General features: G+C 40.2%; 1 protein-coding gene across 1 annotated transcript; it reads right to left on the reverse strand.

The window, feature by feature from the left end:
• Positions 1-2,241: 2,241 nt before the first annotated feature.
• On the reverse strand, positions 2,242-11,605 carry LOC142368393 (uncharacterized). Its single transcript, XM_075450522.1, has 2 exons — positions 11,544-11,605; positions 2,242-6,903 (listed from the first exon to the last, which is right to left on the reverse strand). Exon 2 carries the CDS (start codon positions 6,881-6,883, stop codon positions 3,656-3,658), a length of 3,228 nt encoding a protein of 1,075 aa, XP_075306637.1. The 5' UTR covers positions 6,884-6,903; positions 11,544-11,605; the 3' UTR covers positions 2,242-3,655.
• Between the last annotated feature and the right edge of the window lie 1,260 nt (positions 11,606-12,865).

Raw genomic sequence — 12,865 nt, forward strand, 5'->3', positions numbered from 1 at the left:
GGTTTTTTTTTCTAAGCTTGTTCTGATGCAGCTCTTTTTTCATATAAGAAATAATTCTTTCTAACGATTGAGCTGGAGGTTTCCTGTTTCTCGCACATGCCCCACTGCTCCTTTCCCAAACCTTTCCGATGATACGGAGGGACGATGTTGACGAGAGTGACAGGACAGAAGTCGGCCTCAGAATTGAGCTTTGGTAGTGGACGGGACGAGGACGGCAGCATCCTGTTTAAATCCAGTCCCCATCTGATCCATCAGCGGTTGGTAACAACTGTTCAAATCCGGGCGACTGGATAATTTGCGCCGTGAGTGTACAGTGTGACGTTGAGTAGGATGCTGTTTGTTTTTGAGGCTCGTTCGATTTCAGGAATGTAAATGTTTGGCTTGTTCCAGGCTGAAATTAAAACTCAAATCAAATCAGAGATTCCAGGTGGAACCTTGAAAATGAAAACGGAGCGCTGCTTCCCTCTGGAGGTTCGAGCAGGGTTGTGTGATTGGAAACGCTTGTCCATGTTGTCTTCTGTTTGTAAGTCACACTTTACTGTGATCGCATCTTTCTTTTCTTCTACATTTTTGGAAGTCCCTCTTTTTCTTTTTTCTAAATCTGTGTGACGTGTTAGTTTACTGTCCCGGTGTGCTCACAAGTTAGTTAATCGTGTGATAGTTCTTGTGTAACTTTTTTAGCATTAGCGCTTATAATAAGGGAGAATAATAATAATATTAATATAATTAACAGCAAAAAAGATGAAAAGCTGAGAGAATAAAATCAGATTTACTTGTGTGGCTGATTTCTCTTTGTAACACAATGAACATCCTGAAAAAACAAACTTAATAAAAGATTGTTTCCTGTCTTCTGTGATATTTACAGCTCCCATTTCTGTCTTTTCAGACTTATTTGATCAGATAATACCTCATTTTGTGTATGAAATAAAGGAAAAATAAATGTCTTCTATGGAAATAGTGATAGTTCCCTACATCTCTCCAACACATCATTATGACCACATTACACTAGCACATTGCGGGGATAAATTAGACATCAGTTTAACATTCTGTCCTTAAAATTGAGGAGCTGGAAGCACCAAAAATGAGAGTGTGAGGATTTGAGCAACTCGGACATCTGCCCAGTTGTGATAGCTAGACATATGAGCATCTTCACAACTGTAGCTTTTGTGGGATGTTCCCTGTTTGCAGTAGTCAAGATCTCCCAAAAGTGGTCCAGGTAGAGAAAAAAAAATTGCAGAACCAACAACCAGATCATTGGTTTGACGAAGTAAGTCTGAGGTCTCCAGATCTCAATCCAATTGAGCACCCGTGGAAACTATAAAGGATCTTCTACTGACGTCTTGGTGTCAGATACCCCAGCGTTAATAAATTTATGGCGGAGCTGCCTGTGTAGAATAATTTTACAGCCTATATCTTTAAAGGCTTTAAAGTTTCTCAAAGAGATTTTTTTTTTTATCCTCAGAACCAAGAAATTTATTAAAACTTAATATGCCTCAAAACACAATTTTGTTCTACACTCACAGAGGAAGTCACTGAGTCACAGAGTGATATGAAATAAATCACTCGGTGACTTTTCGACTTTAGCATTTACATATTTATTTTAGGAAGGTAGATTTAATTTGGGCACATTTAACATCCATATATGTCTTTTGGGCACATAGGAATTATGTATCAATTATAAGAAAATAGCTTATTTATATTGTATATATTTGCATATGACCTTTAGTGGCAGCACTGAGCAGCATTCCTCTTGGAGTCCAGAATTTGGTGCCATCTTTGAAGTGGAAAGGGCCTGAGCTCCATTAAGAAAATGCTAACGATTACCTTTGTACTTTTATGTTAACAATATGCCATTAGTGTAAGAATATACAACTGCTTAAAGATGGGTTTAATTGTTTAGCAGAAGAAAGTGTAAATAAGTCAGGCCTAATTCCTGTGTTCAACATCATGACACAAACTATTTGCTAATTAGCTTTCTTGTTGTTCAGTTTGTACTTTATGAAAAACAAACAGTCCTCCCGTTTCTTGCAATTCCTTCTAAAATACCAACACATTAATTTAACCGAACTATAAAGATGAATACAAAGCAAAGTTTTGATTTTATCTCAATTTGAATTCTAGTTAAGCTCATACACTATTAATACCTTCCAGTCCATGAAGTTACCATGCTAATATATATATGTGCCCTTTGTAGATTAAAAGAACACAGTCATTGATTGATTGATTGATTGAGTGTTTATTTCAAGCTTATTTTCAGGCAGATAACAAAATAAATACATTTCCATAATACATATGAATTTACATATTCATCTAGAACAAAGGTAACAGAAGTCAATACTCGCTCGAAAGGGAGTGAGATGAAGTAAAAATACTTATTTGCTCCCACCCCCATTCAAAAATTACAATTTGTATGGATGCGTCTTACATACATTGGCATAGTTTTTAACTTTCAACCTAATTTTAACATATTATTACACTTATCTTCTCATCTCTTATTTGATGTTAATCACAATTTATATGACATGCACCATGAATTCTACTGTTGTTGAGCTTGAGTTCAAATGACATGCCTTCACATATCTCAATTTTTTTTATTAAACCCCAAATAATAGCCAATGTCTTATTATCTATCTTTCATAACTCTTTCTAACCATCATCAGGTACATATATCTCATTAACTGTCATATAATATGTCCACAGTAAATAACTCGACAACAATACGACTGTCATGCAAGTAAGTACCATAATACACCACACAGTGGCAGTAATGATGTGAATATACAGCATTTAGCCACTGTTAAGCCTTCATGTAATTTTGTGTTGAGAGTAATATGAGAGCTCTGTTCTTCGTCAATGAACACCAGTCTAGTAAAAATTTACATTTTTTATTTTCACAAAATCAATTTCTCTTGAAATTTTAAAAAAGAAAACATGTTTCAGTAAATATTAACCAAATATGAATTGAATGATTCTACCTGTTTCAAATGACAGTCGATATAAGTATTTTTGTTGACATGTTCCACAAACTAAAATATGAAATATTTGAAAAACTGAAAAAAAGGTCAATTGAGTTTCTAAATAAGTCCAAAATTAAATATAATCATTATAAAGCACACGATCATTTAGCAAAAATACATATACTGTCCCTCTGTGTAGCAATAGGAAAAACAAAGTTTTACATTTAATTACTGAATGAACTGATTAATTACCATGGAAGAAATACAAAAGTAATTTATCTTGGTGTCATAGTGAGGTTACATTTATGTCTCAAATGCAGAGGAAAATATGATTTAAACATGAACACATATCAATAAAAATCAATGGTAAGGAGAATTAATTTAATGAAAATCAGTTGTAGTAAGCCAGGGCTAACCTCATTCAAACTGACAACAAATAATAATAAAGTATGCTCTTTTCCCTGTGACGGTATGGCGTCTGCTCTGACTATTCACACAAAATGTTTTGAACTAGTTTTGGTCCAGTGAGATCCACATGTTTTTTCAAAGGGGAAAATTTCTTCAAAAGTTGCATTGACAAAATAACTTTAGAGGCAACAAATTCAAGTTAACGACTCAAAAGAGTCTCTCAATCTATGAAAGTTTGGTTGGTTTCGTATCTTATCAACCTTAACATAACTGTTTTCACACTTTCTTTCTCACTTGGTCAGCTCAGTTGCTGAAAACCTTCGCTTGAAGAAACTGCGGAAGATCCTTCTTATCCGTGACAAAAAACCACCCACAGAAAACAGCGTGTCTAGCATATAGACGCGAGTCAGGCCCATAGCTTTGAGACTCCTGAGTTCACTGTAAACGTCAAAGAACTGACTGCTCAAGAGTTGGCGAAGCTTCAGAGGGTCTCCAGACCAGATGACCCGAACTGATCTCATTAGACGCCATACATTAGACGTCACTGAGACGAGGAAGTAAACTAGCTTCTCTGTGACTTTCACATATCCACCTCTGTCTCTGGCCCTCTCTAGCTTTTCTATTGCTTCAGAAATGTTTGCTTTGAAAGACTCCAAAACTGTGTGCCTGGCCGCAATATGATCGTCAAACCTTGTCAAGTCGTTGGTTTGTTGGGTGCCGTATGTAGAAGTTACTTTGAGCTGCTTACAGTAGAGCTCCACAGACTTGAGAGCATTTTGCAAATCCTCCAGAGCTCGATTGATGCAGTCAGGATCCTGATGCTCGTTTTGCTGGGTTAACCATGCAAACGCTCGGTTGTAAAAAGCAACTGCAGCCCAACAGTGGTCCTCCTTTATGGCTTTAGTGTACATGTCGATGCTCTCAGAAAGCTTTCCCGTTTTTCGAAGCTCACTCCCATAGATGATGTAGTGGTGCAGGTTTGATAAGGGGGACTCTGCCTTCCTGAGTTTTTGCATGGCTTTGTTCAGGTCTTCTTTCAGACTGTGTTTCAGTGTATGGACGGGGTCTTTCTCATTGAATTTTGTGAGCAGCCACATGCCCCAAAACTCATTCAGTGCTGCCACATCTGACTTAGCTGGCTTGTTGTTGTGGCTTTTGTACAGACCATCGAGTACTTCCAGGTACTGGCTGAAGAGCTCCTCCTTCTTCTTCATGTTAGGGATGTGAGTCTCCGAGTAGCTTGACAGAGCTTCAGCCACAGAGTCGTCTCTGAGCTTTTTAGCCGTCATTATATCAGAATCAGACTTTTCAGTCAAAATATGTGACAGTAACTCAGACAATCTTTTACGTTTGTCATCGGTGTAGCTTTTCACATATTGTCTGAAGTGTATCCCAAACTCATTTTGTTTAAATGAGGTGATATTGCTCATTTCGTCAAAGATAGAGAAACGTTTCCTTGTTAAAACAAGCTGTTGCTCTGGCAGATGGCTGGAACAGACAATGAGCTGAGCAGACCCAGGAGAGCCTTGTCTCGCAGCGCGACCAAAGGCCTGAGCCTCCACACGAGCGTTCGTGGGCAGGAAGGTCTGCACAACGAGCAAACCTCCAGCCGTCTTTACTGAATCTGAGACTTTAAGGTCTGTTCCACGACCTGCGAGGTTTGTTGCTATGATGACATCTCCAGGTTCTAGATTCTTAGCGAAAATTGCACTATTGTCCATGTTGTTGTTCACATAAAGCATTTTCTGTGGAACCTTATCCCCTAGAGCTCTGTGGAGAGTGTTTGCCCACTTGATTGTCTCACAGATGACCAGAACAGCTCTTTGACTCCTGAAAGGTTTGGTCTTGGTTTGTTCAGCAACAACATCACAGATTTTCTGAACCCATTCGTTTGCATCTATTGCAACCACTCCTTCCACCTCAAACAGCTTTCTGCGTACAAAATAAGGTATCTGACAGGTTTGGATACCCTTGTAGATCTTCTGCAAATATTCCGTCTCAGCTTGTTGGCCAAGAGTCCCCGACATTCCGTAGATCTGACTTCCGTACTTCTGAAGCAAGCTAACATTGGACATGTAGTTGGTGATGGCTGTCATATCATTCAGCTTAAACCCGTGTTTCATTTCCAGAAACTGATGCAGACCATCTGACCATTGCCTAAAGTTTTCAACAACACCCGTGCATTTGTAATCCACTGGCACGATTCCGTGTGTCTCCAGGACATATTCTTGACCCGTTTCCATGGTTTGTGCATGGAATGCATTTTCAATCCAAACTTTTAGTTTTGATTGGACCAGATCTGAGAGGAAGCCTGGGATGTAGCAGAGACTATCAGAGTCGTTCAGATCACATGGTGTGAAACGCAGAGCAGCTCTTATCTTTTTTTCTGCAGCTTTCACCCTGCTGCTTTTGTCGGGGTACTTGATGTCTCCCTCGAACTGATTAACTGTGGCCCAAATGAAAGCCAAGAGTGGGTTGAGATGCCTCAAAGCAGGCATCTCACTACTCAAATAGACAACATGATGACCCTTGTCAAGCATCAAAGAATCCACTTCATCCACGATTGCGCACTGGAATTTCCTCTTCCCAAATATGTCCATCCTATGAAAGTGGTGCCGAAGCCAGTCTCCAGCAAACTCTTCCACAGTACCATAAACAACTTGACACTCGTAGCACTTTTTTAAGGCAGCGTTGTCTTTGCTGATGTTGCAGTCCACGCTAATTTTCAACTCCTGGTAAAATTTTTCCCACTCACCCAAATCTCTCTGTGCCAGAACTGAGGAACTCGACATGATGTCTACTTTATCTGCTGTCATAGCTCGAAAAGCTGCAAACATTGCCACAATGCACGACTTCCCCTCCCCCGTGCCAACCTGAATGAAACGCCCTGTTGTGGAGGAAAGAGCCATGAGGCACCAGCTCACCATCTGTGTCAGTCGTGGTCTGTATTTGGCTGTTTTGTGGACTGCCTCACAGATCTCCCTCAAGGCTTGTTTCCGCTTACTCTGCTGAGATCCATCACTGTGTGTAGTAAGAGTTTCATCAACCGATGACACAATATCTTTCACATCCTTTAAAAGCTTTTCATCGACTTGGTTTAACTTTTCACATCGGATTTCCTCAATGATCTCATCCAGTGTTTTCTCCTCATCTTTTGCCAAACATTTCTTGAGCTCTTCATCTGTTACATTCTTGTCTTGGAGCAGCTCCCTGAGAGTCTTTCTTGATTTAGATCTCCAGCCGGACGTAATGTAGTTCACTTCAATGCAGTGTAACATTTGCATTAGCCAGGTGAAAAGATGTGAGTTGTCATTTGCGGATGCTGACTTGAATCGTTCAAGAAGAGCATCGAACAAGACAGAGACATCATCCGGGCTCCATTTGATATTAGTAACTAGTCGCTGCAGCTTCTGGAGAACTTCTTCTCCATTATTTGCAAAGAAATAACTCTCAGTAATGTGTAAAGTTTGATGTCTGTCAAACGGAGTGATGTTGGAATCTCGGTCATTTTCAGCCATTTTGTAGAAAACTGTCAAATCTGGTTAAAACAGAAGTGAAAACGCTATTTTTAGACAGTTTATTTGAAACAAATGTTTTCACTTTTAAATTAGTGCAATCTGGAAATACTGATAGTGTGAAAATTAGCAACAGCAGTAAAATACAATGGGCCTCATGCAACAACCATTCGTACGAACCAATTTGTTCTTAAATCGTGCGTACGACTGATTTAAAGGGATAGTTCGCCTCTCTTGACATGAAGCTGTATGACATCCCATATTAGCAATATCATTTATGAACATTGACTGACCCCCTGCTGCGTCCTGTGAGCCGAGTTCCAGCCTCGTCTTGGCGTTGACAAAAGTAGTCTGGCTAGTTGGCTGGGGCTTAAAAAATAAAGCGTTTTGCTTCTCAAAACAATATACGTTCAAAAGAGTAATACATTTGCATCACAAAATCGTTGTGCAGGAAAAAGTCAGACCTCACAATCGCTTGGCGCTATTTTCTCTCCCTTCGTATCACTGCGTGCTGTGTAGTCCGTGCAGACCGAAGTGCAGACCGAGCAGTCCCTTGCTTCCGAGCAGTAAACGGCAGGCGGCAGCAGGCAGTGATACGAAGGGAGAGAAAATAGCGCCAAGCGATTGTGGGTCTGACGTTTTCCTGCACAACGATTTTGTGATGCAAATGTATTACTCTTTTGAACGCATATTGTTTTGAGAAGCAAAACGCTTTATTCTTTAAACCCCAGCCAACTAGCTACTTTTGTCAACGCCAAAACGAGGCTGGAACTCGGCTCACAGGATGCAGCAGGGGTAAGTCAATGTTCATAAATGATATTGCTCGTATGGGATGTCATACAGCTTCATGTCAAAAGAGGCGAACTATCCCTGTAAGAGAATTTGCGCATTCACCAATTTTTCTCCCCAGGTATTTTCTTTCAGGTACGAACAGAATTTACGAGTGATCGTAGGAGTTTCATAAAATAGTCCGTTGTTATTCTAATCAAGTTTACTTGACTAATGGAGTGTATATTTAATTAATTTGAAGCAAATATATATGAATATATACATTATACCCCATAATGATGCTGCCATTATTCTGTTTGACTTAAATTATGCACTAATTGAAGATTTATTTGAATCTGTATATAACAAGGTCAATGGGAAGTGTAACCAGCGGCTGACTTGCTACTTTTAGATGCCTTAGCGCCTCAGGCTCTTGAAGAGAACGTGTAGAGACCTCGTGGAGACAGACGAATGGCTGACATCGCGATTTAGATTGCCAAGGACTGTGCTGCTGCAAATATGCAGCTTGCTAGAGCCACAACTCCAGAGAGAAACACGTCCAGGTCCTCACCACCCTTGGATTTTTGGCCACGGAAACCTTTCAGAGGGAGATTGGAGACAGATCGGGGATGTCCCAGTGCTCTGTGAGTCCTACGTAGGGATGGGAATCGAAACCCGGTTCTTGTTGAGGACCGGTTCCCAGTGTTTCAATTCCTTGGAATCGTTTTGCAATTTTGCAAACGATTCCCTTATCGATTCCAGTGGGCGCGAAAGGCATCCAGTGCAGTCAACAGTAAACATGGCGCGGTACAAACGCTCGAAAGTTTGGTTACACTTCCCTAAAAAAGACGACAACAGGGCAACTTGCAAAGTGAATATTTCATCAAAGGGAGGAAATACTACCAACATGCAATAATTATGAATGAATGTTTTCGATCCGCTCCGGACTAACGTTGGTGAATCTCAACCCAGCAGTAGCAACGTTAGCATGTCCTCGGCTAACACTACAGGTAACTAACTAACAAACACTGTCTATTATGTTAGCGCCATTAGCCTCATGTAAAGCACATTGAGTTGCCTGTAGTATGAAATGCGCTATATAAATAAAGATGCCTTGCCTTGCCTTGCCTCATTGTAAAACCTGCTATTAGTAATGTTTAACGTTAAATGAATGCCTTCTCATGCATTACATATAGATGACCATCACCAGAGACAGAGTCTGAGTGGCTCAGAGCCAGAGGCTGGTGGTACTACCCCCAGTTCACATCTACTTCCAGCTTCTCCTTTCACCAGAGCAGGGAAGAGTTAAATTAGCCAGGCCATGATAGACCAATGTGGACCTCACCGTTGTTGGGTTTGTAAGGTCATGACTCGTGTTACTTCTAAACTAAACAAAGTTGATGCCAATCGACCGTTTTTCCCCCAAATGAGAATCGATAAGGGAATCGATAAAGAACCGAATCGTTAAGCAGAATCGAAAATGGAATTGGAATCGTAAAAATCTTATCAATTCCCATCCCTAGTCGTACGCTCCCCTTGGTCATCGAAACTCTCATCAGTTTATCCCCCATGGTACATCAAATTCCCATACACCGCTGTCCAACAAGTACAAATTAAGAGGGACTTTCATGCCGTGGCTGTACTGCCAAACATAATCGGAGCAATAGACTGTACACATATACACATTAAAGCACCCGTGCTGTTGTGGAGCGCACTGAGCTGAAGGCCAGGTGGGTGCGTCTCGATACAGCGGGTGGCAAACTGCTCTATAGCCCAGAAAATAGAATAGAATAGAATAGAATAGAAAAGAAAAATACTTTATTCATCTCCCAATGGGGGAAATTCAAAGGCATGCCAGCTGCGTTTTGCACAATATTGCCATGAACGAGGGTCTCCCACAACCTGAACCAGCTCAAGCAGACCAGAAGGTGTGGTGCCAGAAGACCCCCCTCATGGACCGCCCCATCGAAGAGCCATCATGATGAGGCAACAACTGATCGCACGGCTTTAGTTGCAGTCATCGAGCACCTTTTTAAAGGGGATAGAGAATCAAAATCGTCTTTTTCACGTTTTTGGTGTTAGTTCTGAGTCTCCCCGCTGTGGGGAGTACACACGAAGTGCCAGCAAGTGTCAGAACCTCTGTTTCAAGTACTCCCCTTTTTTGAATATCCCCCAGAAAAAGTGCCAATCCGTTTTTGTGAACTTGCACTAATGAAGCTGCACTGTTGTTGCTCTGTATATTGGATACTGTGTATTGTTGTACACACCTTGTACATTTTACATTCATATATTTTTATTCTTTATTTTTTATTATTATATCCAATGTCACATGTTTGCACCTTACGCCGCAGCAAATTCCTAGTTAGTGAACACTGTTCACTAACAATGGCAATAAAACAAATTCTGATTCTGATGAGCTTTCTTTTCAGTCAGTGTATAAAGCCTGGTTTATAGTCGGTAACGCAAGACGCAACGCAAGCCCTTGCGCGGTTGCAAGCCCCCCCTTGCGTGCTTGCGTGTGTCACCTCAATTTTCTAAACTTTACGCAAGACGCAAGCGCAAGCCACTGGCTGTGTTCGAAACCGCCTACTACTTGAAAAAGGCATATTCGATCTGACAGTATGCAGAGCGTTTACACACAGTGCACTTCACTCCTGCCCGAGCCGAAATCAGCCGGCCTGAAAAGCTGATTTCCCTTAAGCTATAAACTCTGTAAATATATAACTTTAGCAACATTTGAAACATTTTCAGGCGAGAAAGTAGTCGTTTAGACCCCCAAGGTGTTGAAAATCTGACAAAATACCGGCTATTTACAAGAAGAAGAAGCATGAATCCACTCGAAGAGGTCCTGGCGGTGAATTTCCTTTCATCATAGTAGGCTTGTCATTGAAAAAACCCGCTACTCCACCTACTGTCCTGGCGGTGAATCGCCACGCAGCACACACAACCGCCGACAAGCAAAATGAAGTATAAACGTCTCGAGCCATTAACATACGCGCAAGACGCAAGCGCAAGGGCAGTTAAAAGAAGTATAACTCAGCCTTTACTCTGTAGCTCTGTTTTCAGTGAGAGCAAGGGCAGCCAATCAAGCAACGGCAACCGAATAGCGCCAACACCTACCTGCATTTCATAATGAGGTTGCCAGATAAGCTCTGAAACTACACCAATAAGGGCAAACGACGCATTCTAAACCCAGCATAGTGACAGCTGTTTCAGAGAGCCTTTTAGGGAGGTTCTGAGCCATTACAGACCCAACCAATTCTTTTTGGGCTACATATCACATCACAGAACAAGGATTAATGCCCCAGTCAACCATTCTCTATCACCTTTAATCCATTTTCATATCAAACCATTTCAAACCACTTCTTTCTTTCACGGAATTAACAGCACTCATAATAACTTCCCATTTCTTGGCTTTAGCAGGTCCTGTAATTCCACTGCTGACACTGCTAAAAATGACAGATTTTCCTTTCTGGATCTCTGAAAGCAGAACTTCAATCTCAGAGCCCGTAAAGTTGTTCTTTTTGCGCCTTGATGCCATTCTCATGACTCAACACTCAACACTTCCTGGCACAGGGAGAGGAAGCGAAGCCTTATGTGGTATTATTGTGGGCACGTGCACTTAAATACGCATGGGTAACATTCATCATTTTTCAGTTTTCACACTTTATCTGAAGTTAAGAGCGTTTGTTGAATCTGAGAGAAATTTAGAATAATAATACGAAAATCTTCTTGCATGAGGCCCATTGTTATTGTATGTTTTTATCCTTAAATTAAAATGCACATTTTTTTCTATTACTCAATCAAATAGAATTACAGTATTGCTATCTGTTGCTTTATGGGATTTTTTGTTATTGCTGTAATAAATGAATTATGTAAGTAATCAGCTACTTACCTGCTGGGAAGATGAGAACGGTTCGAGGTGATGCATTTCTTCATAAACGCCTGAAACTGTCTGATGCTCATGAGCAACCCCCCGTCTTTTATTTCCGCCCAGGTATGCCTGGGCTCCGCCTTTAGGGAATTACCTTCCTTTCAATTTTGACTTCTTCGAAATGGGTCATTTACTGTACATGTGGATGCAAATCAACCACGTCAGAAGCCAGCCTGATTTTGCATAAAGATTTTTTAGTTCTTCTGCAAAACACTATTCTTAAATGTGGACGAACGACCCTTACATCATCACATCATGATCGTAAACATCCCAGTCACCTTGTACAGCATCAACTTTTCACACAAGCAAGTAGAATTCATTTAATGTAAGTTATATTTGCATTTTCAAGCATTTAAAATCTGAAACACTGAAATTATGTGTAAACCTTTAAATAGAACCATTTTCTTTCTACTTCACCTTTACTTTCTGTTCTTTTGTGTTACAGCTGAACATGATCGCCATAAACAGAAAAACAGATGAACTGACTGTTTGGCAAACACGCACCATGTCTCGGGCAAACTTGTTTTCCCTCATTTGTAAACGCTCGACAAGCATCAACGATCTCTGTCTGGTTTTCCTTTTGCTTTATTAATCTTTTGATCAGCCCAAAATATGGCCTTTCCATGAGCAGATGGAAACATGTCAGACGTTAAAATGCCTGTGTGTTTTATACAGGCTACGGCCAAGTTTGGGATGGAAAAGCTTTCAACATTCTGCCATGCTTTTATGAGATTGCTAAGAATTAAAAAATATATATATTCATGTATTTCTGTTTCACAAAGCACTGAAAAATGATAATATTCACACGTGATTCAGACTAAATATGAAGAAGAAGCGATGATTTCTACGCTCATCCAAAGATTTTTAAATGAAGCTTAATGTTGCTTCTGCTTTTGGGACTGTTTTTAGATCATTTATAGCACACTGAAGCAGAATTTTCTTTCTTCTTTAAAACTTTTTTTTACCTCTATTAGTCCAGTGTCAGCTTCCTGCTCCAATGTGCTAACAAGTTAGTTAACCGTGTGATAGTTCCTGTGTAACCTTTCTTGCATTGATGCTAATAGTAAGGAGAAATAACACTATGATCCACAGTTAAAAAGATTAAAAATCAAGAGAATAAAATCAAATTTTCTTGTGTGGCTGATTTCTCTGTGTGACACAATGAACAAATGTACCGTAACTTCGTTTTCAGCATAAATATTAATACTAAAAACTATAAAAAAAAATTGAAATTTGAAATTTGATTGTGAAATAATCAGGTTAAAAAAACCAAAACCATATCA

Source organism: Odontesthes bonariensis, chromosome 19, assembly GCF_027942865.1.
Source record: "Odontesthes bonariensis isolate fOdoBon6 chromosome 19, fOdoBon6.hap1, whole genome shotgun sequence".
NCBI classification, from domain to species: domain Eukaryota; kingdom Metazoa; phylum Chordata; class Actinopteri; order Atheriniformes; family Atherinopsidae; genus Odontesthes; species Odontesthes bonariensis.

Bases quoted from the DNA above. Each gene is read 5' to 3' on its own strand.
- LOC142368393 (XM_075450522.1), bottom strand. From the start codon at position 6,883: ATGGCTGAAAATGACCGAGATTCCAACATCACTCCGTTTGACAGACAT.